General features: G+C 37.2%; 2 protein-coding genes across 5 annotated transcripts in view; both read right to left on the reverse strand.

The window, feature by feature from the left end:
• Positions 1–107: 107 nt before the first annotated feature.
• LOC134804976 (angiotensin-converting enzyme-like) lies at positions 108–22,082 on the reverse strand. Its single transcript, XM_063778270.1, has 11 exons — positions 21,953–22,082; positions 19,822–20,244; positions 19,573–19,734; positions 19,387–19,489; positions 18,694–19,029; positions 17,719–17,965; positions 17,267–17,400; positions 16,061–16,298; positions 13,353–13,451; positions 6,655–6,777; positions 108–693 (listed from the first exon to the last, which is right to left on the reverse strand). Exons 1-11 carry the CDS (start codon positions 21,962–21,964, stop codon positions 318–320), a joined length of 2,253 nt encoding a protein of 750 aa, XP_063634340.1. The 5' UTR covers positions 21,965–22,082; the 3' UTR covers positions 108–317.
• The window catches only part of LOC134805322 (glutathione S-transferase D7-like), a 58,141-nt gene continuing 55,765 nt past the window's right edge, over positions 22,046–24,421 (reverse strand). For all 4 annotated transcript variants that reach the window (XM_063778663.1, XM_063778686.1, XM_063778671.1 and 1 more), the window contains one exon: positions 22,046–23,385. In XM_063778663.1, the coding sequence (XP_063634733.1) occupies positions 23,245–23,385 (141 nt within the window). In that variant the 3' untranslated portion in view covers positions 22,046–23,244. The remainder of the gene's footprint in view (positions 23,386–24,421) is intronic.

Below are 24,421 nucleotides of genomic sequence, written 5' to 3' on the forward strand. Positions count from 1 at the left end.
AGTACGGCTCCTGGACGTTTCCTTGGAAAAATTACCTTTTAATAAAGACAAGACTGAATAATTCAAATCATTTTAGAGAAGACGTATGAGGAATAAAACTCTAGAACAATAAGTAAAAAACGTATATGCGTCAATCAATAAAGGATTTTTTTTCTTATTAACGTACACATAACCAATAAAAGCTTATCTTATGCTAATTGCAATACATATGCAATAAATACACAATTAATTTAACATAGCGGCACAATCTTTGAGAAATCTACACATGAACAATCCTCAGACTCGCTGGTATTTCAATTTGCAATTAAAATTATTATTTAGACTTTGTCTTCAACAATCCCTTCTATTTCATTCGTCTTACCTTGAGGCGCTTCATTCGTTACTATATCTAAAGACCCGTTTTTGCTTAGTCCACACATAGATAGAACATTTGTACCTCTATGTTTCTTAATGCAATACATTAGTACAATGAGAAGGGTCAGACACAACACCACGACTCCTACTATGATGGGAGCGCTTTGATCCATATCGTCGTCCTCTATGTCTTTGGCCAGTTTGATGTTTTCTTCCTTTAAAAAGTCTTGTAGAGTTGAGAAGTATTCTAGAAAGCCTTTCGTAGACAATTTTGTTTCACCTGTCATCGCTTCGAGTACCGTTCGCCAATCTTGACTTGCTCCAAGTGACATTCCGGTACTGAAAATAGTTATTTGTTATACAAGGGGGCAAAGTTGTTGTTTAACCGCACGTGCTAATATTGATACCCGAGCAAGCAAAAGATTCCAAAATGAAAAAAAATGGAATCTTGAGTGTTGCGAGGGTTTCAAAGCACGAAGGTTAAACAAAATTTGTCCCCGAGTGAAACACAAAATTTTTCACCACACCAACCCGAAGCAAATATTAAATGTAAAATATCAAACAAAATCAAATTCAAATGAATGTTGTTATAGACAGAGTTGTAATAACTCACAGGCCTATTCGGATTTCGAGATAATCACAAGATCTTGAGACGATTTAGAGATCAACTAGATCTACATTAGATATCGACTAGATGTGACTTGGATATCTAAGTCATAACTTGTCGAAATCGTTCAAGAGGATCTCCAGAATCGCGGAAACGTCAAATTTGACATATCTATCTTACAAATATCTTTAAATTATCCGTATCGTAACTTGTTGAAGTCTAGTAGAAATCTAATTCATTTTCCAAATCGAGCCGGCAGTCCTCGCCTGCGCGGTGCGGGGGCGACGGGGCGGGACGACTAAGGGTGGCGGGGAAGGTGCGGTCACCGTATTCCTAGTCTATGCCGCCACCCCAGTGTTGGGCATTCAAGAATAAAATCATTATTTGAATAAGAATTCGTAGGAATAAAATCATCTCGATTTTATTCCCGTCAAAAATATTCAAATAATTTTGGTCGGGAATAATTCGTATGAGAAAAAATTGAATGAGAATAACTTATTCTTAATCAAATAAATATAATCATGATTTTTAATCGAAATAATATTCCACGAATAAAAATGTAGTCCGGGTACCGTATAGGTACTAATTACGTATAGTTAGGTAGATGTAATAGTAGTTAGTCTCTTGTCTAATTCATACCTATTTTATGAATTAAAATCTTACAAATTGACTGTCGCATAACGCATAGTTTCAGTAACCGTATTATTTTTAATTTACTAACCAAATCATTAGGTTCAATTTAGCTGGTCTAAGCGCTTTGTCTCTATCACTCTTACATATTAGTGCGATAGAGAGACGGAGGTAGCGTTCCGTTGACGTAGCGCAAACGATTGGCATATTGGCTACGAACCCAAGGTGCCTAGCCAAGATGACAATTTTTGTTTTTATTTTAATAACCAAATCATTAGGTAAATTTAGTTGTTCTGGAGGCCTAGCCAATATGCCAAACGCTTGCGCTCCAACAACGAAGCGCTTTCTGTCTCTATCACTCTTACATATTAGTGCGATAGAGAGACAAAGATAGCGTTTCGTTGTCGTAGCGCAAACGTTTGGCATGTTGGCTACGCTCCCAATGTGCCTAGCCAAGATGCCAATTTTTGTTTTTATTTTAATAACCGAATCATTAGGTAAATTTAGCTGTTCTGGGGGCCTAGCCAACATGCCAATCGCTTGCGCTCCAACAACGAAGCGCTTTCTGTCTCTGTCACTCTTACATATTAGTGCGATAGAGAGACAAAGATAGCGTTTCGTTGTCGTAGCGCAAACGTTTGGCGTGTTGGCTACGCTCCCAATGTGCCTAGCCAAGATGCCAATTTTTGTTTTTATTTTTATAACCAAATCATTAGGTAAATTAAGCTGTTCTGGGGGCCTAGCCAACATGCCAATCGCTTGGGCTCCAACAACGAAGCGCTTTCTTTCTCTATGACTCTTACATATTAGTGCGATAGAGAGACAAAGATAGCGTTTCGTTGTCGTAGCGCGAACGTTTGGCATGTTGGCTACGCTCCCAATGTGCCTAGCCAAGATGCCAATTTTTGTTTTTATTTTAATAACCGAATCATTAGGTAAATTTAGCTGTTCTGGGGGCCTAGCCAACATGCCAATCGCTTGCGCTCCAACAACGAAGCGCTTTCTGTCTCTATCACTCTTTCATATTAGTGCGATAGAGAGACAGAAATAGCGTTTCGTTGTCGTAGCGCAAAGGTTTGGCGTGTTGGCTACGCTCCCAATGTGCCTAGCCAAGACGCCAATTTTTGTTTTTATTTTTATAACCAAATCATTAGGTAAATTTAGCTGTTCTGGGAGCCTAGCCAACATGCCAATCGCTTGCGCTCCAACAACAAAGCGCTTATTTATTAGTGCGATAGAGAGACAGAGAGAGCGCTTCGTTGTCGGAGCGCAAACGATTGACATAATGGCTAGGCCCCCAGAACAGCTAAATTGTAACCAAAGATTTGGTTATTAAATTAAAAACATAAATTGTCATCTTGGCTAGGCACATTGGGAGCGTAATATCCAACATGCCAAACGTTTGCGCTACGACAACGAAACGCTATCTTTGTCTCTCTATCGCACTATTTAATATGTAAGAGTGATAGAAACAGAAAGTGCTTCGTTGTTGAAGCGCAAGCGATTGGCATATTGGCTAGGCCCCCTGAACAGCTAAATTGTATCCAAAGATTTGGTTATCAAATTAAAAACTAAAATTGACATATTGGCTAGGCACCTTGGGTGCGTAGCCAATATGCCAATCGTTTGCTCTACGAGAACGAAACGGTATCTCTGTCTCTATATCGCACTAATATGTAAGAGTGATACGGACAGAAAGTGCTGCGTTGTCGGAGCACAAGCGATTGGCATCTTGGCTAGGCCCCCAGAACAGCTAAATTTACTCGAATGATTTGGTTATTAAATTAAAAACAAAAATTGTCATCTAGGCTAGGCACCTTGGGTGCGTAGCCAATATGCCAATCGCTTGCGCTACGACAACGAAACGCTATCTCCGTCTCTCTATCGCACTAATATGTAAGAGTGATAGAGACAGAAAGCGCTAAAAACAGCTGAAATGTCCTAATGATTTGGTTATTAAATTAAAAACAAAAATTGGCATCTTGGCTAGGCACATTGGGAGCGTAGCCAACATGCCAAACGTTCGCGCTACGACAACGAAACGCTATCTTTGTCTCTCTATCGCACTAATATGTAAGAGTGATAGAGAAAGAAAGCGCTAAAAACAGCTAAATTGTCCTAATGATTTAATTATTAAATTAAAAACAAAAATTGGCATCTTGGCTAGGCACATTGGGAGCGTAGCCAACATGCCAAACGTTCGCGCTACGACAACGAAACGCTATCTTTGTCTCTCTATCGCACTAATATGTAAGAGTGATAGAGAAAAAAAGCGCTTCGTTGTTGGAGCCCAAGCGATTGGCATATTGGCTAGGCCCCCAGAACAGCTTCATTTACCTAATGATTTGATTATAAGAATAAAAACAAAAATTGGCATCTTGGCTAGGCACATTGGGAGCGTAGCCAACACGCCAAACGTTTGCGCTACGACAACGAAACGCTATCTTTGTCTCTCTATCGCACTAATATGTAAGAGTGATAGAGACAGAAAGCGCTTCGTTGTTGGAGCGCAAGCGATTGGCATGTTGGCTAGGCCCCCAGAACAGCTAAATTTACCTAATGATTCGGTTATTAAAATAAAAACAAAAATTGGCATCTTGGCTAGGCACATTGAGAGCGTAGCCAACATGCCAAACGTTTGCGCTACGACAACGAAACGCTATCTGTCTCTCTATCGCACTAATATGTAAGAGTGATAGAGAGAGACTATGCGCAACTCTACGGAGGGTCAACGTTTGGTATGTTGGCTAAGCACCCTGATCGGATGATAGAACTAGATAGTGTATAGCGGAAATCTTCAATGTGTACTATACCTAAACTATAGTAACAAATATCAAATCAATCCGACTTTTAAATAGAAGGGTGATATCAACTAACAAAATATAACCGATTGTACTACAAAAATTAACTTAATTCTAAATAACATTTTAATTGAATAAAACCTTAGTTAGAATAGGCCCACTTCTAGAATAATTATTCTGCTTTTTATTCCGCATTTAAAATAAGAGTCACATGATTTATTCACCTTAATTTTATTCTAAAATAACTAGTGCAAGAATAATTCTAATTCAAATCGATTTGAATAAGAATAACATTTCTGTTTTTATTCTTATTCTTATTCAAGTTAATTTTTGCTCAACTCTGCGCCACCCTTAGTCGTTCCGTCCCGTCGCCCCCGTACCGCGCAGGCGAGGACTGAGTTAAACGGTCGGCCTATAAATATTTATCATCCAAAATTATCATTTAAAAGTCAATTCTACCAGCAAACATAATAAAACAACTCAAAATTTGCGTTTGATTACTTTGCCTCACATGTGAATTAATGATAGCAAAGTGCAACTTTTTTGAAGTGCAAAGTAAGCCTTTCCGAGCTGGTGTGGTGAAAAATTAATTATCACATTTCTACGTTTTATTTAATAATAAAACCTATTTTTGGAAATCCCATTAAATCCTAATGGATTAATACAGGTTTGCTCGTACGAAATAAATGAATTAAATTACTTATATAGGAACATACACGATAGGTTATCTAAGTTAAGTATATTCGAAAATATAATGCATAATATAATTTTAATTTTTAACAAGCAGAAACGTCTGCGAACGATGCTATTAAGCCTAGAAAAAATTTAAAAGTGGAAAAATTACTGTCTTGGGTGAGACTTGAACTCACGACCCCAGCGGGGGCAGCACGTTTCCATTTTTATCGTCTATCACTATGCGCGTCCCTTTCGCACTTACATACTTGTTAGAACGTGACAGGCATGGTGACAAGGGATAAAAACGCGACCGTGCTACGCCGCCTGGCATCTGAGCCACCAAGACCTCATCCATAGCCAGCAAATCTTTCCACCATATTCGGAGTATCGATCCAGGGGTCGTGAGTTCAAGTCTCACCCAAGACAGTAATTTTTCCACTTTAAAATTTATAATGCATATAGTTTTCGAAGTTTATCATTTTTTGTAATAGAGACTAATAAACTTTAAATACATACACTGAGGTTTGCCCAATGTGTTTTAAATGATGAGTATACACTTCGCATAAACAATAGCGAGTATTACTATAACGTTCTGCCACCAGAGTCCAGCTCTATCCTAAAACATAGAGTATCTTGCACATACTACGCCTTAAACAGTATGTCGACAAGTTTTTACAGAATAATTTGTTGCGTAGTCTGGCTAGCCAAATTTTGTTGACAGATATTTCCTTGTTGTATCACCAAATGTCTATGATTTAAAAAAAGTTAAAAGTCTGTTGTCAATTTATGTCATTCATCCAAATGGTTCGCGGTTTATAAGGCGTTTATTTTAAATAATATTAATAATGACTATACCGAGTGAGGTCCGCAAACTATTATTTAAGCTCGTAAATAATTACGACAATGTGCGAAGTCGACGTGAAGCGTTGTATAACGAAAAACTGCAATGTTTACAAGTCGTAAACAATTTAGTAGGTTAGTGCTCTATTAATATTTTGATACTTTAAGTACTAAGTTCTAACATTTGCCTAAAACTTTGATTAAGTAGTACATGAATTTATTAATACCTGAATCTCATAAACGTCCTAAGCGTGTAAAAAAACGGATAAACCAGAAGTTCTGGGAAATATCAATAAAATCGAAATATTGGAACTTAAACATATGAGTTTGTCGTTGACTGTACTATAAATAGTGGTAGAAATTATGTGACGACTTTGAGTGCTCGTCAACGTATATTTAACTTAATTCCTTAGGTACCTTACGTGTGCACAGAAAATCAAAAATATTTTCTAGTATCAAAACTATAATTCCTACTACACAAAGTGTGACCAGCCCAAGATTTTTTGAATTTCCCGCCAAAAATATGTGTAATATTTCAGTAGCCAGACTCTATCAATATGAGTTATAATATATTAACCCACACTACGCGTTTCAAAAATATCTAATGTGACAGACAAAATCTTTGAGAGATCGACCTCGACTTTAAATATTTTGTTTGGACAAACCTCTTTTGTTGTGTCATTAACAATTTTTATTATCATACTTATCCTTAATGCATAAGGACAGAGGTCACGTGGACTTCCGCACCTGAGTAGTTTTCCCGCGTCCTTCTGTCCGTAGATGGAACATTCGTGCAGAGGTCCAGAGTGATTCGTACTCCTGCACAGCGACCGTAGAAGTTGAAACTCCAGGACGTGAGACACCAGGTAACTGGGGTAAGAGAAAGTCAACCAACGATTATTATGTATATTAGCGGCAGGTCGTGCATATTGATGTCTGCGTATAGAAATTATGGTCATAGTTTAAACGAAGTTTCTTAATTTCAGTTTTCTGCCCTAACCTATTGTACCCTTTACAGGATGAAATTTTAATCACCAGCCATACTCTGTGTAGTGAATAAATTCAATGCCGAAATTGCGAAAAAAAATTTGGCTGCCCCATACAAATCAGCGGCATTACATCGGCCGGAATGTATGAAGTGGTATCCAGACGGGACTGATCGAATCAGTCGATTTGATCAGAAATGAAATTGGCGTCAATCTCCAATTTTAGATTTATGGTGATATTAGAGCCCTCTAAATTGAAAAAATGCACCAGAACGAATATACTGGCCTCACAAATTGGTATTCTTGCGTCTGCACCGCATTTTATCGGTAATATCGGTCATTATCGGCGGTTGAATTCGACGAGCCAAATTGGTATTTGCGTCCGCACCTCCTGATTCGATCGAGCAATTGAATCAGATTGGCGAAAAATGGACTAATCTGGATACGCCTTGAAACAGTCAGAATATTTTTTTCACGGTTTCGGCATTGGTCCCATCATAATATGTAGTTGTTTCGTCTAGAAATTCACTACGAAGAGTATGGCTGATGAATAAAATTTCACTCTGTGAAAAACATTGAGGAAGCATACGCGTAGGTACCTACCTACTTTTATCGTAAAGGTCAAAACTACGCGGGAGGTGTATTGGTCGATAAAATTTACAATCAGATCTAAGGCTCTAGTTTTTTTAACTTCGGGAACAGGATAAAAATATTAATTTTCAAATGCGTTTCGTCTTGTATCAGTTAATTTGTTAAAAATAAACTAATACGTTAATTAATCTAAGGGAGATAGATGAACGTGGATATTATAGCCGCAGTAGCACATAATTTAGGTAAAACAATGGCACTATGTCTTTAGTGGAGGTAACTTTTAATAAACCATTTAAGACGTGTTTATCAGGAGTGTTATCTCAATCGCTTACCAGGCGCAGGCGAGTCGTAAAGTTTCTTCGGTTTTGCATGTTAGGGTAACATTCCATTTCTGACCGCAGCTGCACTACTAGTACGAACGCGTCGGTGTTATTGTCAATTTCCATAGTAAAATGAATGGCAGTGCTGCTATCGTTGGAAATGGACTGTCACCTTTACCTACTATTATACTCTACACAACACAACCACTGGTTTGCCACAGCGGCGACTCGCTTGCGCTTGACTTTTTTCTTGATGGTCTGAGTTATGCAATTTATGTAGCTGTACTACCTACAGAATTCCTACATGAACGATGAAGGCTCCACAGGAGTAAAGTGGACAATGGTTAATCAATTCTATTTTTTTTTAACTGGTGCACATAAGGTAAACGTACTGGTGCTCGACGCGGTCCCAGTACATGTCATCTTGAAACTTAAGTCATTGTCAATAGAGGTGACAGCAAGGTGTCATCTATTGGGCATCAGCATGTCGATCACTAGTACGTTTACCTTATGTATTAAAAATAGTCTCAAACCAATGAAAATATATCGTTAAAATTAAGTCTTATTCAGAAGTCGATGAAAACCAGCCTACTTAAACAGGTATTTGCGTGAACTGAATACTCGGTATGGGTTCGTGTTAAGGATGACTCTCGCTAGACCGGGCCGTGGCCGGGCCGGAGCTTCCGGCGCTTCGTTTTCTATGGAAAGCACCACGTGATCACCGATCAGCCGTCATAGAAAATGACATGTCTGACGCCTCGGCCCTGGCACGGCCCGGTCTAGCGTGACTAGCGTGAGCCATCCTTTAATAATACACACTTGTACAAATGAACTGGTTAAATAACCTAGAAAAGCAAACTCCAATATAGATGATTATTTTATAAAAATAAATACAGTTTGAATACCTAGTACCTATAGGTAGATTTGTTTATAATGTTTGTATTCGTACTCGAGTATTCGCGGCCCCCAAAAATTGTATCATACGGATTTTCATACAACAGTCGCGCGTATGTTATGTGCGATGTAACTGTACAAGTATTCTTTTATTTATTCCATTCGCTATTCCTTATGTTAACCTACTTAATACAAATTCAACCCCACACCGCTGTGCTCTGACATCATAAAACGTTTTTGAGAATCTTTTAAGTTTTGTTTCTAAAATTTATTTAGTATTGCGCAAATTGCGTAACCCTTTTTGGGCATATCTATACATATAATAAAGCTAAAGACGGTCGAAAGTCTGTACATGGAAGATATTTGAAAAAAAGTTGGCTGGGGATACTTAGAATCGATAACAGAACACGTTCCAAAAGTTTTTAGAATTTTTGTCTGTTTGTCTGTTTATCTGTTTGTCTGTTTATTTGAACGCGCATCACGTGAAAACGGCTGAACGGATTTTGATGAAAACTTTACTAATCTGTCGAGAAAATTCCCGGCCAGGTTATAAGCTATAAAAATTCAACCCCTAAGAGGGGGGGTAGCTACAACACTCGATTGACTTAAGTTTGCCCCTGAATGTTATGGCGCTACTTAGGAAAGAGGGGCAAACTTTTTTCAAATATGTGCTACCACTATTGAGTACCCTGGTAAACTAACAGATGGCGAATACCTTGTGACATGAATAAGCCACCGAGGAAAGATTTTGCCAAATTAACTCTAAGTTTAGAAGAGGGGTTACGGATATCAACAAAAATAATGGAATAATTATGTTGATTTAATAAATTAATAATACAACAAAATTAAACGACAGTAAATTAATTGCCCCTCATTGCACAGTGCCATCTTTTGGGGAACTGAGTAAACATTAAGTAATCAAGAAAACTAAAAATGAGTTTACATAGTTACGTAGTGGTAAAATAAACACACATATCAACACGCGTATAATTGCATAATTATTTAAAATTATAAATTTTCTCCATCATGAATCTAATCGTAAGTATATCGCACCCATATCAAATCCATATTCATACGGAGGTGTCGCCTCCTTTATGCACTTAATAATGGCCACGAAGGTGGGTACTTTGAAAAAAAAAAACATTGACCTCTGTCATTTGCAGTGCCGGATTAACCCTTTTAAGCAAAATAAGCACTTGCTTAGGGCACCACGTCTAGGGGGCACCAAAACCGTAGGCAAAAAAACGCGCAGGCTGCATCAGCATTGCAGTCGTCGTGGAGTAGGTACCTACATGAAACTTTTATACGTGTACAAGTACCCATCTAATAACGAAGGGTCGTAGGGATCAAGTAAGAGAGTGAGGGTACGTAAGAACATCTCCAACGTAGGCTTTCGATTTGACCTTACGCGGAGGCCCTTAAAGTCATGGAAAAAAATCTTGCTTTCGGGCTTGCGGCCAGCCTATTTTTTCGACATAGGTTACCGATTTTATGGCGAATTTTGCTCTCTTGCACGCCAGATTTGTCGGCCAAGCCGAGTTGCTCCTTAGCCGCGATCCTGAGACCTAACTGTCAAAATGTTATAAGGGGCCCCGTGAAAGCCGAAAACTAAAAGCATCCTATCAAGTAGCGCTTTCGAGTGAAGCCAAAGAGCGAGCAGTAGAAGAGTCGTGATTACATGCATAGATTCGATTTCAAGCCACTCTTTTGCAGTTCGGCGTAAGGTCTTATGCGAGGTCTTCTGCCTTATGGCAAAGTTGATCTTCTGCCTTAATTACACTTGGGCGTGGATCCAAATCCAAGCTTTCCTCTTTCGCAGCTGGGCCTTCTGCCTTGCTCACACTTCACATTCACTTGGTCAATTCCAAGCTCTGCTTTCTTGCATCTTTTCTGTATGAAAACAACCTCGCTGAGACCCTTAAATATCGAGCCCTATGCGATATATATAGAAAACTGTCCCATCCCTTCTCTGTATGAAATCCTGGATTCGCGCCTGGTTGGGACTAAAAGTAAAAATATACAACTGTCTATCAAATTGCGTTTTATATATCGAAACATTTTCGCGCTCGCTTCGCTCGCGTTTACAATTATATTACAGGATATGATAAAGGTGACATTCGGGTGGCGACTGCAGCAGCATTACTCTGTTGTAACGTTACTGCTGCAGCACTGTCAATTTTCGTGATAAAATTATGTGACTGATTTCCATACTAAAAGTAAAAATGTACAACTGTCTATCAAATTGCGTTTTTATATCAAACAATTTTCGCGCTCGCTTCGCTCGCGTTTTCAATAACTTTCTAATGCGAATTGCGTTTTTTATATCGAAAAATTTTCGCGCTCGCTTCGCTCGCGTTTTCAATTACATTATAGGATATGATAAAGGTGACATTCGGATGGCGACTGCAGTAGCATTACTCTGTTGCAACGTTACTGCTGCAGCACTGTCAATTTTCGTGATAAAATGAAGTGACTGATTTCCATACTAAAAGTAGAAATGTACAACTGTCTATCAAATTGCGTTTTTATATCGAAAAATTTTCGCGCTCGCTTCGCTCGCGTTTTTAATCACTTTCTAAAATATTACGACTGCAGCGGCATTACTCTGTTGCAACGTTACTGCTGCAGCACTGTCAATTTTCGTGATAAAATTATGTGACTGATTTCCATACTAAAAGTAAAAATGTACAACTGTGTATGAAATTGAGTTTTTATATCGAAAAATTTTCGCGCTCGCTTCGCTCGCGTTTTCAATAACTTTCTAATGCGAATTGCGTTTTTTATATCGAAAAATTTTCGCGCTCGCTTCGCTCGCGTTTTTAATCACTTTCTAACATATGACAACTGCAGCGACATTACTCTGTTGCAACGTTACTGCTGCAGCACTGTCAATTTTCGTGATAAAATTATGTGACTGATTTCCATACTAAAAGTAAAAATGTACAACTGTGTATGAAATAGAGTTTTTATATCGAAAAATTTTCGCGCTCACTTCGCTCGCGTTTTCAATAACTTTCTAAGATATGGCGACTGCATCAGCATTACTCTGTTGCAACGTTACTGCTGCAGCACTGTCAATTTTCGTGATAAAATTATGTGACTGATTTCCATACTAAAAGTAAAAATGTACAACTGTCTATCAAATTGCGTTTTTATATCAAAACATTTTCGCGCTCGCTTCGCTCGCGTTTTCAATAACTTTCTAAGATATGGCGACTGCAGCAGCATTACTCTGTTGCAACATTACTGCTGCAGCACTGTCAATTTTCGTGATAAAATTATGTGACTGATTTCCATACTAAAAGTAAAAATGTACAACTGTCTATCAAATTGCGTTTTTATATCGAAAAATTTTCGCGCTCGCTTCGCTCGCGTTATTAATCACTTTCTAAGATATGGCGACTGCAGCAGCATTACTCTGTTGCAACGTTACTGCTGCAGCACTGTCAATTTTCGTGATAAAATTATGTGACTGATTTCCATTCTCAGCTGTAATGCGGCAATGAACGTCACTCAACTTACCAAAAAAATTCAATGTAATCTCGATGACCCTAGGGAGAGGGGGCACCATGCTCTAGAAATGCTTAGGTCATCAAAATATCTTAATCCGGCACTGGTTGTTTGCGGAGTGAAACGATTTGGGACTCGCATTTTATACGCATTACCATGCCTTCCCAAAAAAAATCGAATCATTCGCGAAAGTCTCGCAACGCATTTAGGTTACAAGGGGCACGTGATTTTCCTCAGAAGTCTGAAGAAGACCACGGTGAGTGGGTGGCGCTCTAGCCAGGCAGGCCGCTTCGCTTTCGCTCGCGCGCGTATACCTTACTGTATCGTCCGATATACATCTACTACTCTGTCGTTTAAATCACGTGTAAAAATTGAATAAGGGCGAAAAAAACTATTGATTTTGGAGTGTAGTTTTATTTAGTGGTACTTACCTAATTGTAAAATATTTTATCTGGACTACAGTTCTCTAGCATATCCATCTGTCAACTTTACTTCAAGTTCCGCCTCCAGGGGAGAGGGAGAGAAATTAGGCTTAGAAATTTGCCACTTACTGACACAGACCGAATTCCACGCGGGCGGAGCCGCGGGCACAGCTAGTTCTAAATATACATATTACGAATATAAAGACGATACAAATTTATTTAGGCCTACCGCATATCATACGCCTTCATTAAAATTTCAGGTCACACCATAAGGGCCGATACAGACGGACTGCGACTTGTATGGGGACTGCACGCCGACGTTGCAGTTGGCGTGCAGTTACCATACCTACAAATTGCAGTCGGGTTGCAGTCCGTCTGTACCGGCCCTAAGGTTAGGTGGTTATCACACTGATGCGGATCCGCACGCCACTCCGCTGTATGCTGCGAGTGACACGGGAGCGGTGTGCGGATTTGCATCTAATTAAATGTGGAGACAGATTTAGTTGCATATTAAGCTTATACCTACTTGAACACACTCTCGCCATTACTTTACAAACCGAACCGAGTATAATAAAATTGGAGTGGATAAAATTGTAGTAACTTACATGTGTAACTTACGTGTGTAAGTTACTACGGTACCCAAATTAACTACGACGAATTTGTAGACTTGATATCGCTTATAAAATAGTATGTGTGGAAAAGGAAGCAATTTGTAAACTTACGTCACGTATTGCACGTGCGACACCACATGATACTTGGCTGCGGGATCCAGGTCACTCTCGTTGCGCGGGACTGGCGGCGACACACCTGTTTCTTTAATCCTGCGAATTTTATTTTAGGTAGCACATAGCTATTCTATACTATAAATTAGTAAGCTGTTGATTTACCAACATTGGGCATATTAATAGAGTGGAGAGAGTTTTAGTTGTCCAAGAATAGCAAAGATTTTTATCTCAAGCGTAACATAGGTACCTACCTACATTATTGTTTAGTTCGTCTTTTATTACTTCATCATACGCACAATGAATTGGCAAATCAAGACCTTGGCAATAACTGTCCACCAGGCAAAATAATCCAATTATTTTAGTTATCTACCTATGCACATAGGTCGAAAATCGTGATTTAGGCCGCCAAAAGTCAACTTTCTAAAAGTCGGCTTATCGCAAAACTAATTAGTTCTCGAAAAACACCACACTAGCACGGAATTAATCCCACCCCACCACCACCCTTATCAGTTACGTAGGTAATCTACCAGGTTCTCAAAACTCAGTCATCACATACGTTACACACGCGGTTCTTAGCACTGTTATCCGAAGCAAACATTTCTAAGCCAATATTTATTTTTGTAGAGTTTATTTGTCAGTAAAAGTGATGAATATCGAAAATTCAGATAAGTCTCTATTACTTTCAATTATTTTGAATTAGAAATATTTATTTTAAGATATATATATAACCCACTAAACATGACCCTTTTCTTGATGATATTTTGTTATTTTTTCATATTCAATTGTGAAAATACTATGCTTCCGGGCCCGTCCCAATGATATTTTTTATGTCATTCTATAAATCAACTATATCTTTACATTTTATGAAAAAATTGGGGGGCACTTTGTAAAATATCGAGTTTCAAAAAAAAAATTCGGAAATAGCAAATTATTACCTTTTTTTTCATTAGCGGTAAAATGTCTTTTCTGTTATTCTAGGTTCATCAAATGCCTCGGGGTTAAAAGTTGTGACTCGAAAATACCTGTTTGATAAGTTAAATGAACAAAATTTTCAGTCAATAACTGAAAAATTGGACTTTTTGGAAAATTATCTCCTTATGCGCTGAGGTGACAGAGATGAAGAAAAAAAGAACATGAAGCGTTAATTTTCACATTTTAAATCAGAATTTAAAAAGAGATGGATTAAATCACGTCGCATTGTGGAAAATTTTCTGATATCTAATGAATCTTGGTTGGAAGGAAGCTCCGCCGGTCCGCCCATACGCTCAGGAAACGGCAAAGCTTTATATAAATTTGAATGAGTGGCATCCGATGACACCGATATATGCACAAAATACTGATCCATGTCAGAATTACATATTATTGAAAACTTAATAGTTCCCTTTGGACAACTTTCGGAGGAAGCTGCAGAAGCCCGAAACAAACACTTTCGTTCATATCGTTTAAACTATGCCCGAAAGTTTTCTAGAGACATTTACCATAGGTTGCTCCTCCGATCCGCTTATCAGCAGTACGAGAAAGATAACGAAACCTCGAGTTAAATTATTTCTGCCAGAAACTATGCAGCTATTGATTTCTGCTGAGCCACATAAGGCTAGAGCGGAGAATGATGCTACCCAAGCGATGAGGAGGAAATTTCTTTAAGATATATTATGATGATGATTAAATGTGGCATGTGATTTATTTATTTATGTTAATCTTTTTGAGTAAATGTATCAGTCGTAATAATGTTAGATAACAACCATTGTATATTTCTATTAGATTCTGTCATACATATGTTACTCTTATACCTAAATATAATATATATGTATAAATGTACGTGTATTTTATTATTTATATATTCAATGGAAGAAAATACATATTTATTTACTATAATAAATATCATTAATATATAAAATAATCAAGCGAGGAGGAGCAAAATCAATATTTTTTTTGGAAAAAAGGGCCATAAATTTAAAAATAATAATTATAATTATCTAAAAATATGTTTTCTTAGTTCGAAATCGTATATAAAGCGCAAAAATGCAATAAAATATTTTTGGCGGCCTAAATCGGGATTTCCGACCTATGTGCTATGTTCTTGTGACAGAGTTTTCAAGAACAAGTTTGGCCTGGCCAGCCACATAAGAGCTCATGAGAGGAAAAACCCTTGATTACTGAGGTCGCCGTCATCTAAATCGATGTGGAGGACTATATAGTACCTAGATATTCCTCCACATCCATTCTTATTTTTTGGTAATCGTTTAAACCGACTAAAACAATTTTTTTACCAGGCGTTTAATGTAGGTAATATTTATTATTTAATATTTGCTAATCTATGTAGCCGACGGAACACATCGTTCAAACAGGTCTGATACAATTATACCTAATATTTACCAATAGGTATTTAAATATGTGTCTTAGCAACATAGACTGGTCTTATTTTTGTAAAATTCGATTTCGACTGGCAAATCATATTACTTTTTGGCAACCGGGTTTTTTAACCTAATTAGACCCCGCTGAATACGAATTTGGTCAAGAATTCGATCAAGCAACCGGCAAATTCGGATTCAGCGGGGTCTAATTAGGTTAAAAAACCCGGTTGCCAAAAAGTAATATGATTTGCCAGTCGAATCAAGAAGGAGAGCGATTTTGAATTTTTATGTCTAGTCTAGCAGTCCTATTTTGCTTTTAAAGTTTGATACTTATCTCATCGTTTGTCTCACCTAAGATCCCACCAATGCTGGTTCCAATTTTGAATGCTGCTGTTGCCAAAGACGTCCCACCGCCACTTATCCAGCACATACGCATATGCCATCAATGGCAGCTTCTCCAGGGCTACCCAGAGCAGATGGTTCATGGTCACTTGAGGGCTCGTTTCTACTTTTGGAAACCTCAGGGTCTTCAAGTGGTTCGGCGAAGTGAGCTGGACAGCTACGATGTCTGAGATCGCGTCGTGAAATGCTGAAATATATTTTGATATATTTTTATGCGGATGCTAAAAGAAAACATACAGTATCAGCCAAAAAATGTACCAATACTTAAAGAAAAACATACAATTTTAGCCAAATGGAAAAAATTATTATGCTGGTCGAATTTTATTGAAAAAACTGTAGTAAGAAGTAATTGTTACGCACTAAAAAGGTCCGTCAGTAGGTACTATCTAATTATCAGGGATCGTACATTTTCCAGCATTTTTGGTGCACGAAGTCTTATTAACGGAATTGGTATAAATAATTTCAACCCTAAAGATTAATTAGCGTTTATTACGTTGATATTAACCTTAATTTACCATTTCAGTTGAAATTATCTATACCAATTCCGTTAACACCACGCGAATCGATTTGGTGCAGCGGAGTGGTGTTAACGTAATTGGTATAAATAATTTCAACTCTAATGATTAATTAGCGTTAATTGCGTTGATTAATATTAACCTTAATTTACCATTTCAGTTGAAATTATCTATACCAATTCCGTTAACACCACTCTGCTGCACCAAAAAGCTGGAAAATGTACGATCACTGCTAATTATCTATGTTTCGCGAAGATATTTTATTAAGACAAAACAAAACACAACCAAATTAACTATATATGTGTGTTTGTTTGAATATAACTATTTAATGTGCGAACTTGACGATATTACTCAATAAGTTCTTCAATTTTAAAGTTTACCTACGTGGTTATCAATGTCTCCAGCAATATATCTGTTCGGGGCTTCTAACCTCCGTGGTGACCAGACAGACATAAACATATTTGGAACAACAGACCAATCAGCCCAGTTCAAGACAGACAACCGAACAAGGAAGACGACGACGACAGACCTTTCAATATCATTCAAGATTTTCATGAAAAGTTTGTTTGCCTATAGGCGGGAGATTTCCTCGTTCATATCCAACTTCTAATAGGTACATCATGTCAGAAATAATGCTCACCTGGATTTGGGCCGTCCCGATACAAAGGAGGAAGGTGCCGATAGTGCTTGAAGTACTGGACATGTCCTAGCAGCCTTGCGGCCCGGGACAACCCCACTGCCACATCTGTGATTTTTTCTCCGCACCATTTTATTCTGAAAATGAAATAATAGAAATATCAAGGGTCTATCTTGTCACTACACCAGGTCAGCTGACCTAGCCTTAAGCTTTGCTAGACTTGAGATACCTAACGAAGATCACAGATCTAAGTAAAATTTATAGCAAAACGATTAATTTTCATTTTTTCTGACTTAGTAAGTATGTGTCTGTTAAAATTATTCACATAGCAACTTTACCTGCTAATATCAGTAATATTATACATCCAAACAAAAGGTGGACTACGATTAACATTATTTGTCTCCATATATTACCTATATTTATCATAGTTATAAATATGATTAGATTTATTTTACCTGTAATTAGCCCCATCACACATATCATGGCTCGAAGGCAGGCAGTTAGCTGTAGCCATGGTATCAGTAATTCCCCGATATGATTCAATGGCGCTTTCAAATCCAAGGGACTGGTGGAATTCGTCCACCGCGTCGAACAAGTCTTTAGAATGCAGAGTCTCGTTACTTTGGACCTTTGGCCTTACCACTTCTGGATATGCAGCTACAAGGGGATAGATAGCTTGCCACTCTTGAGCCCATAAGTTACCTGAAACATAATATTATTGGTATTCCTGACGAAATTTTGCAGTGACACTTATAACAGGCGCCTTACGGCTGGATCAACACAATTTACAATTACATACATATTAACTCTGATTTAAACTTTCACGTTTATTACACATTATCAAACTGCACAACGGGACTTAATCGTGTATCTTAAAACTTAAATAAGTACGCGATTAAGCCCCGTTGTGCAGTTTGATAATTAATACATATAAACTTTTGATATCTTATAGTTGTACACTGTAGACAGACAGATATCAAGTAAGTACCGTAGACCGGGGTGACTTTGGAAAATTTGGGGTTACTTTGATAGATTTAAAACGGCCATAGAATTACCATTATTCATTATTTACTGAAAATGTTCTTGTAACTAGTTAGATCACTATATATTCATATTCACCTACTGTATCTCGCATAAATATATATATTATGGCTTAAAAACTAGAATTTTAAAGTCGCCCCTGCATTTGAAAGTCACCGCGGTCAATGGTATAGCAGTTCATTTTATGACATTAATTAAATATTATCCTTTTTTTACCGAATTACGGTTAGGCTAAAATGTTATAGCAGTGTATGTTTGAATGCATAATGTCACCAAATAATTAAACATCATTTTCATGATTTATGAGTAGGTTATTTGAGAAATTATACCATAACATGTACCAAATGACAAAACATACGGGAACTATAATCCATTTTAATTAAACTTACCTAAAATATGCGCTGGGATAAGATCATCATTGCACTGCAAATCCTCTTTGTAATTTTTTTTTAGCTTCGCTCTGACATAGTCGTGCAACAGTTTGTACAAGGGCTTAATCTCAATCCACATTTTGTCAACATTTTCGACAAAATGGTCGTCTTCGAAGGCATACCGCCACATATCCCCAGCGTCAGCAAAGTTTTCCGATTCAGCCACTCGATTCATTCTTACCACATAGTCCTTGAATATGGGTCGGATTTTCTTGCCAGTACTGTCTCTGTAACCTTTCCAGTAATACGCTAATTCTTTGGAATCGTTACTAGTTTTGAATAATGATATGATATCTGAAAAATGCAAAGACTGGTAGAATATGGACCGTCAGATGTCAGACACAGTCTGATTTACTTGTCATGATTATGTTATAGTTTTATGGTGCTGCAGGTTCAGGTACTTATAGCCCTTGAAATTCCAAGTTCGAAGCATGAGCAGCCTTTGCACTACTCCAGCCTTTACTATACACATATCACGCTTAACTAAAAAATAATGTAGTTGTAATACAATTATCTGCAGAGATAATTCGGCATAATTAGGTCTTCCCTGTTTAGAAATTTGTACACAATTGGGAGTCAACTATTTCTGCAACTGACTGTAACTACGCCAATTTTAAGCAGAATTTATTGTGTAAATGTCGGATGACTAACCACTCATCGTTCGCAACGAGTCGTCCGAGCATACCGTTGCATTGTATGCACACACGGACACTCGGCTCCATATACGCTGCATTGTATCTATTTCTTCACGTTGCTGAAACCAATATATTGATTTATCAGTGAAAAATAACAATAAAACGCAACCTATATGCTAAACCAGATTAATTCAATTCATACTTTACTCTGTGGCATTTGAACATTTGTCCCCCTTTCTTTGATTATGCGAATCTTTCTACTTATTTTTTGGTCGTTTATATTTGGTATTTCACGTAAATATTTTGTTTTAAGTATATTCCAATATTGCTTTTTTATTTCGTCTTCTTCTGCTGCCACTCGAATCTAAAATGAATCAGCAAATACGTACTCAAAAAGTATACCTATGTATGGAACTAGTTCTTTAAGAATTAATATTTTTGATTCCTATACCATTTTATTTTTCTTCATTTCATCATTAATATTAGTGACGTAGTCCCACAAGGCTTCCTGGGAAGTTTTGCACACATCTAAACTTAGCTTGTCCATATTTTCCATAAAACTATCTAAGGTCATATTCTCGCTATTTATTTCATTTAACTGCGCTTTAAAATTGTGTACATCATCATTTTTAACTATCATAGTGTTAGGATCTAGTACTGATGCCATTGCATCGTCTAAAAACTTTTTATCTTTTATTTCTTCAATATCAATTTCTTCGTGACCACTTTCGTCTGCCGCCGAGGCATCTGCTGTTTTGTTACCTTTCGGTGTTACAATCTCATCCCCTGACATGTCTGACGTTGGATTACCATGAATCAATTCCCGAGCTCCCATTGTCAGTGATACTACGAAGGCTACCGTGCATGTTAATTGCTGTAACAATTGCGTTTGTCAAGAATAGAGCTAACAATGAGTTTGAGAGAGGTAAGTATATATTAGCGTATGTGGCCGTATCGGTAATCTAAGCTACAGCGTACGCATTATGAAGTACTTGCGGTAAGGACAGGATGTTGCATAACACCGTATATTATCCGGCTGATCTAGACATGAGAGGAAAGGACACCGATAGTGCACGAAACTATAATACATCTAGTGTCACGTGTTGTGCACATAATTCAACAATGGCCCCAGTATATTGAAATAATAGTCACATCCTCTCGACGCGGGTATCAAACCGTCGCCGTCGGCTCTCTGAGCTAATATTGTTGATATCTTAAAAATATGAAGAAATCTAAAGAACGACACTAAGTTTCAATTAATTCAGAGAGGCAAGGAAGGCAAGAGGCAACGCAAACCAGTATAGTCGGGTCAAAAACAAAACTGTGTTCGCGTCTTTCCTGTAGACATACACAAGAGTTAAGGGCTATAAAGGTTAATTTTCTTATTTAACCCTTATCCACGTGAAAAGGTCCTCCTTTTATTCAGAGAACTGTGATAAAATCATTACTTACATGCCCACAAGCTGTTAACTATTACCCACAGGAGAGAAAAATGTACAGTTCGCGCGAACACGCTAGTTTTCTCTCCTGTGGGCAATAGTTAACAGCTTGTGGGCATGTAAGTAATGATTTTATCATAGTTCTCTAAATAAAAGGAGGACCTTTTCACGTGGATAAGGGTTAAATAAGAAAATTAACCTTAATAGTCCTTAACTCTTGTGTATGTCTACAGGAAAGACGCGAACACAGTTTTGTTTTTGACCCAGTCCACAAATGAACTTGACAATCACAGTGGAGCTTATTTATGTATAGGTTCCTAACTTCCTAGATATTCCTCCTCCAAAATGGTATTCTACTTTGGATAAATAGTACAATCTTACACAAATCAGCCTAGTCCCACAGTTAGCTCAATGAATCTTGTGTTGTTAATAGGTACTAAGTATTTAGACGACGATATATATAGATACTAAATAGGTCCATAGAAAATATCCATAACTAAGGAACAAATATTTGTGATAATCATTTATAATTCAATACCCATACCAGGATTCGAGTCCGAGATTTCATCACTCGAAAATCGGTGGAAAACGGCGAAATGCTAATTTTTGAAATACCACTCGTTTTCAATGTTATTAGTAGAATTTAAATGCCTGGTAGTGGAGATATTATTGAACGAAATACACGAAATCGAGCGGTCGAAATTCAAAAATCGGCCCCCTGCTTCGTAATAGGCATCCAATATAATCAAGTACCATAGTTTTTCCTATTAAGTAGGTAGATAGTAATTGTAATTGAAATGATGTATCTACAGGGTATAGGTATTAACATGTGTATTATTAGGTAAGTACACCGTTAATTCGCTATTTCGTAAAGCAATACTTAATCGGAAATAAATAGGTACCTATGTTTATTATAGTATTAAACTCTGCTTTACTCTGGTTTGAATTAAGTATTTTATTTTAAATGTTTGGTAAACATTATGTTTAAACTACTATAAATTTAATTTTATCAGAAATTGAAATTTCTATTACCTACCAGTACCTACTGATATACGTCTAGACTAGACTCAAATAAAAACAAACTAAAAAATAAATGCAGGTATCAAAATAGTACGAAGGAATTATATTATGCATAATACGCACATAAAACAGCATGGTGTTATAATCCGAAACGTTATCATGAATGCTCAACACAAAACTCACTACATTTTCATTTTCTTTACTTATCTTCACAAACGAAAGCCGGGACACGACAGCGCTCGATAGTGCTACGGAATGTTTATGAATCGAACGCCCTGTTTGGTCGTTTTGTGGTGGATTTTTCAAATTGGAACAATCGAACGTTGTTTTGAAAACGTTAAATGTGCGCGGCCGGCCGCGGTCGCCGGCGCATTGTTGTGATGAAAATTGAAATGGCTACCTCACTGCATCAACAAACGGCCGTTCTCGTGCGACCGGACGGGCGCTCTGGAGCTCTGCTGCTGGCGACGTCACCTCGTCGGCGCAGGCGTGGCTCCCCTAAAACGATTTAGGAAGTGGAACCCGCCTTTATTTAGAATATAGCACTATCGAAAGCTGCCAAGCTAATTCAACGGATTATTATTTACATTATGGTTGGATCATTATTGTACTACATATATTTAAGTAGTAATCTTCTTTTTATATATAAATGCGTGTGTCCTGACTGACTGATTGATCATAGATAATCCTAATTAATTATTTTAAATATGTATAATTGAAAATTTTACCATTTCACCAACGAAAGTGAAGAATAGGTAAACTAAAAATTTGCGCTAAATTACCTTTAAACAGTAGTTACCGAGTAGGTTATTGGCCATATTGCTAAAAGTGAATTTAAAAAATTGGACGCTCAGTCATCAATGGAAAATTGTAGGTTATGGAAAATTAAAACTCAGTGAAATTTTTATAAAAGTTTATTGAGAAAAAAAAGGAGATATTGTCTGTTATTATTAGGTTACATAAACTGGTTTTATTTGAATTTCGGGTTTAAAAATGATAATAAAATAATAATGAAATGAGCATTGTACCTAGTTCTAAATTTTATGCATTTTGATTAGGTTGTGGTGTTTGTGTTAGGTATGTTTTATGTGTAACCTAAGTCGGTGTGTTTTATTGCATTGTGATAAATAACTTTGTTCTATGTACTTATATCGTAATAATTTAAATAATTCTTTGTTTTTCTATTATTACTAATTGTGTGTAAGGTTTACAATAATTAGAATACAAGAATTAGAAAGTAACCTTATTAATGATTTTTATTCATCTACAGATTTTCGATCATAGATTTTTGAAGTAAGCGTTATATAAAAAGTTGCTTATATGTCTTATTAAGTTTTAACATGAAATACCAATATAAATAATGCTTAATTATGTAATTGTACCTGTGTACCTACTTTACTTTTATGTGCGAACTTTTAATCTTTCTTCATGAAAGAGGCTAATATTTGTGCACCTGCTTGGTCTATATCTTTATATCCGTAGGGCTCCAAAGCCTTTTTCGTCCTTTCGAACCATTTTGTCACATTGTCGTGGGCACTGAAGTCGTAGCCAAATGCCTATAACAAACAAGTAAATTATAAAGATATAATAAAATCCGTACAATGGTTTAGGCTGAAAATCGCGCAAAAGAAGCAGACATACATATACCCACAGGCACATAAATAATATTCCTATGAGTGTATTTTTGTTTTGATGAATTATGAAACTGTTGACTAGTTCAGCTAGACCAAACCAACTACCTATATAAGTAGGGCAAGTGCACAATGATTCATGAAGATTTATGCCTATGTATTTAGCTTTAAGTGCCATCTCGCTATTGAAAACTACTAATCTAACTAGAAACTGAGCATGTAATGACAGACAATAATACAATCATCAGTCACTAGACAACTACATTAGATAACGCGAGGCCAGTGTACAGTCAACGGTAAAAATATGGGTGTACAAATCATTTCAAAAATATGTCCCATAACTCTTATGTCAGTGAATTAAGAACTATGGGACATATTTTTGAGTAAGTTGTCTACACCCATATTTTTACCGTTGACTGTACATAATTTGCCTGGTGGGATTATTTGGGCCATTGGAAAATTTAGGGTGCTAGTCTTTTGTGTAATTTATTATCTATCTATACATATCTATACATTTATCTATATATCTATACATATACATATAATAAAGCTGAAGAGGGTCGAAAGTCTGTACACGGAAGATATTCGAAAAAAAATTGGCTGGGGATACTTAGAATCGATAACAGAACACGTTCCAACAGTTTTTAGAATTTTTGTCTGTTTATCTGTTTGTCTGTTTATTTGAACGCGCATCACGTGAAAACGGCTGAACGGATTTTGATGCAAACTTTACTAATCTGTCGAGGAAATCCCCGTCCAGGTTATAGGCTATAAAAATTCAACCCCTAAAAGGGGGGGTAGCCACAACACACGATTGAGTTAAGTTTGCCCCTGAATCTTATGGCGCTACTTAGGAAGGAGGGGCAAACTTTTTTCAAATATGTTCTACCACTATTGAGTACCCTGGTAAACTAACAGATGGCGCGAATTTAATACGTTGTGACATGAATAAGCCACCGAG

This window comes from Cydia splendana, chromosome 2, assembly GCF_910591565.1.
Source record: "Cydia splendana chromosome 2, ilCydSple1.2, whole genome shotgun sequence".
NCBI lineage: Eukaryota > Metazoa > Arthropoda > Insecta > Lepidoptera > Tortricidae > Cydia > Cydia splendana.

What these genes read in the sequence shown, in the direction of transcription:
- LOC134804976 (XM_063778270.1), bottom strand. An exon ending in TTCAAATGCCACAGAGTAAA is followed by an intron (nt 19,490 to 19,572) that starts GTATGAATTGAA and finishes TATTGGTTTCAG; the next exon opens with CAACGTGAAGAAATAGATAC. An exon ending in TATCCCAGCGCATATTTTAG is followed by an intron (nt 17,966 to 18,693) that starts GTAAGTTTAATT and finishes ATTATGTTTCAG; the next exon opens with GTAACTTATGGGCTCAAGAG.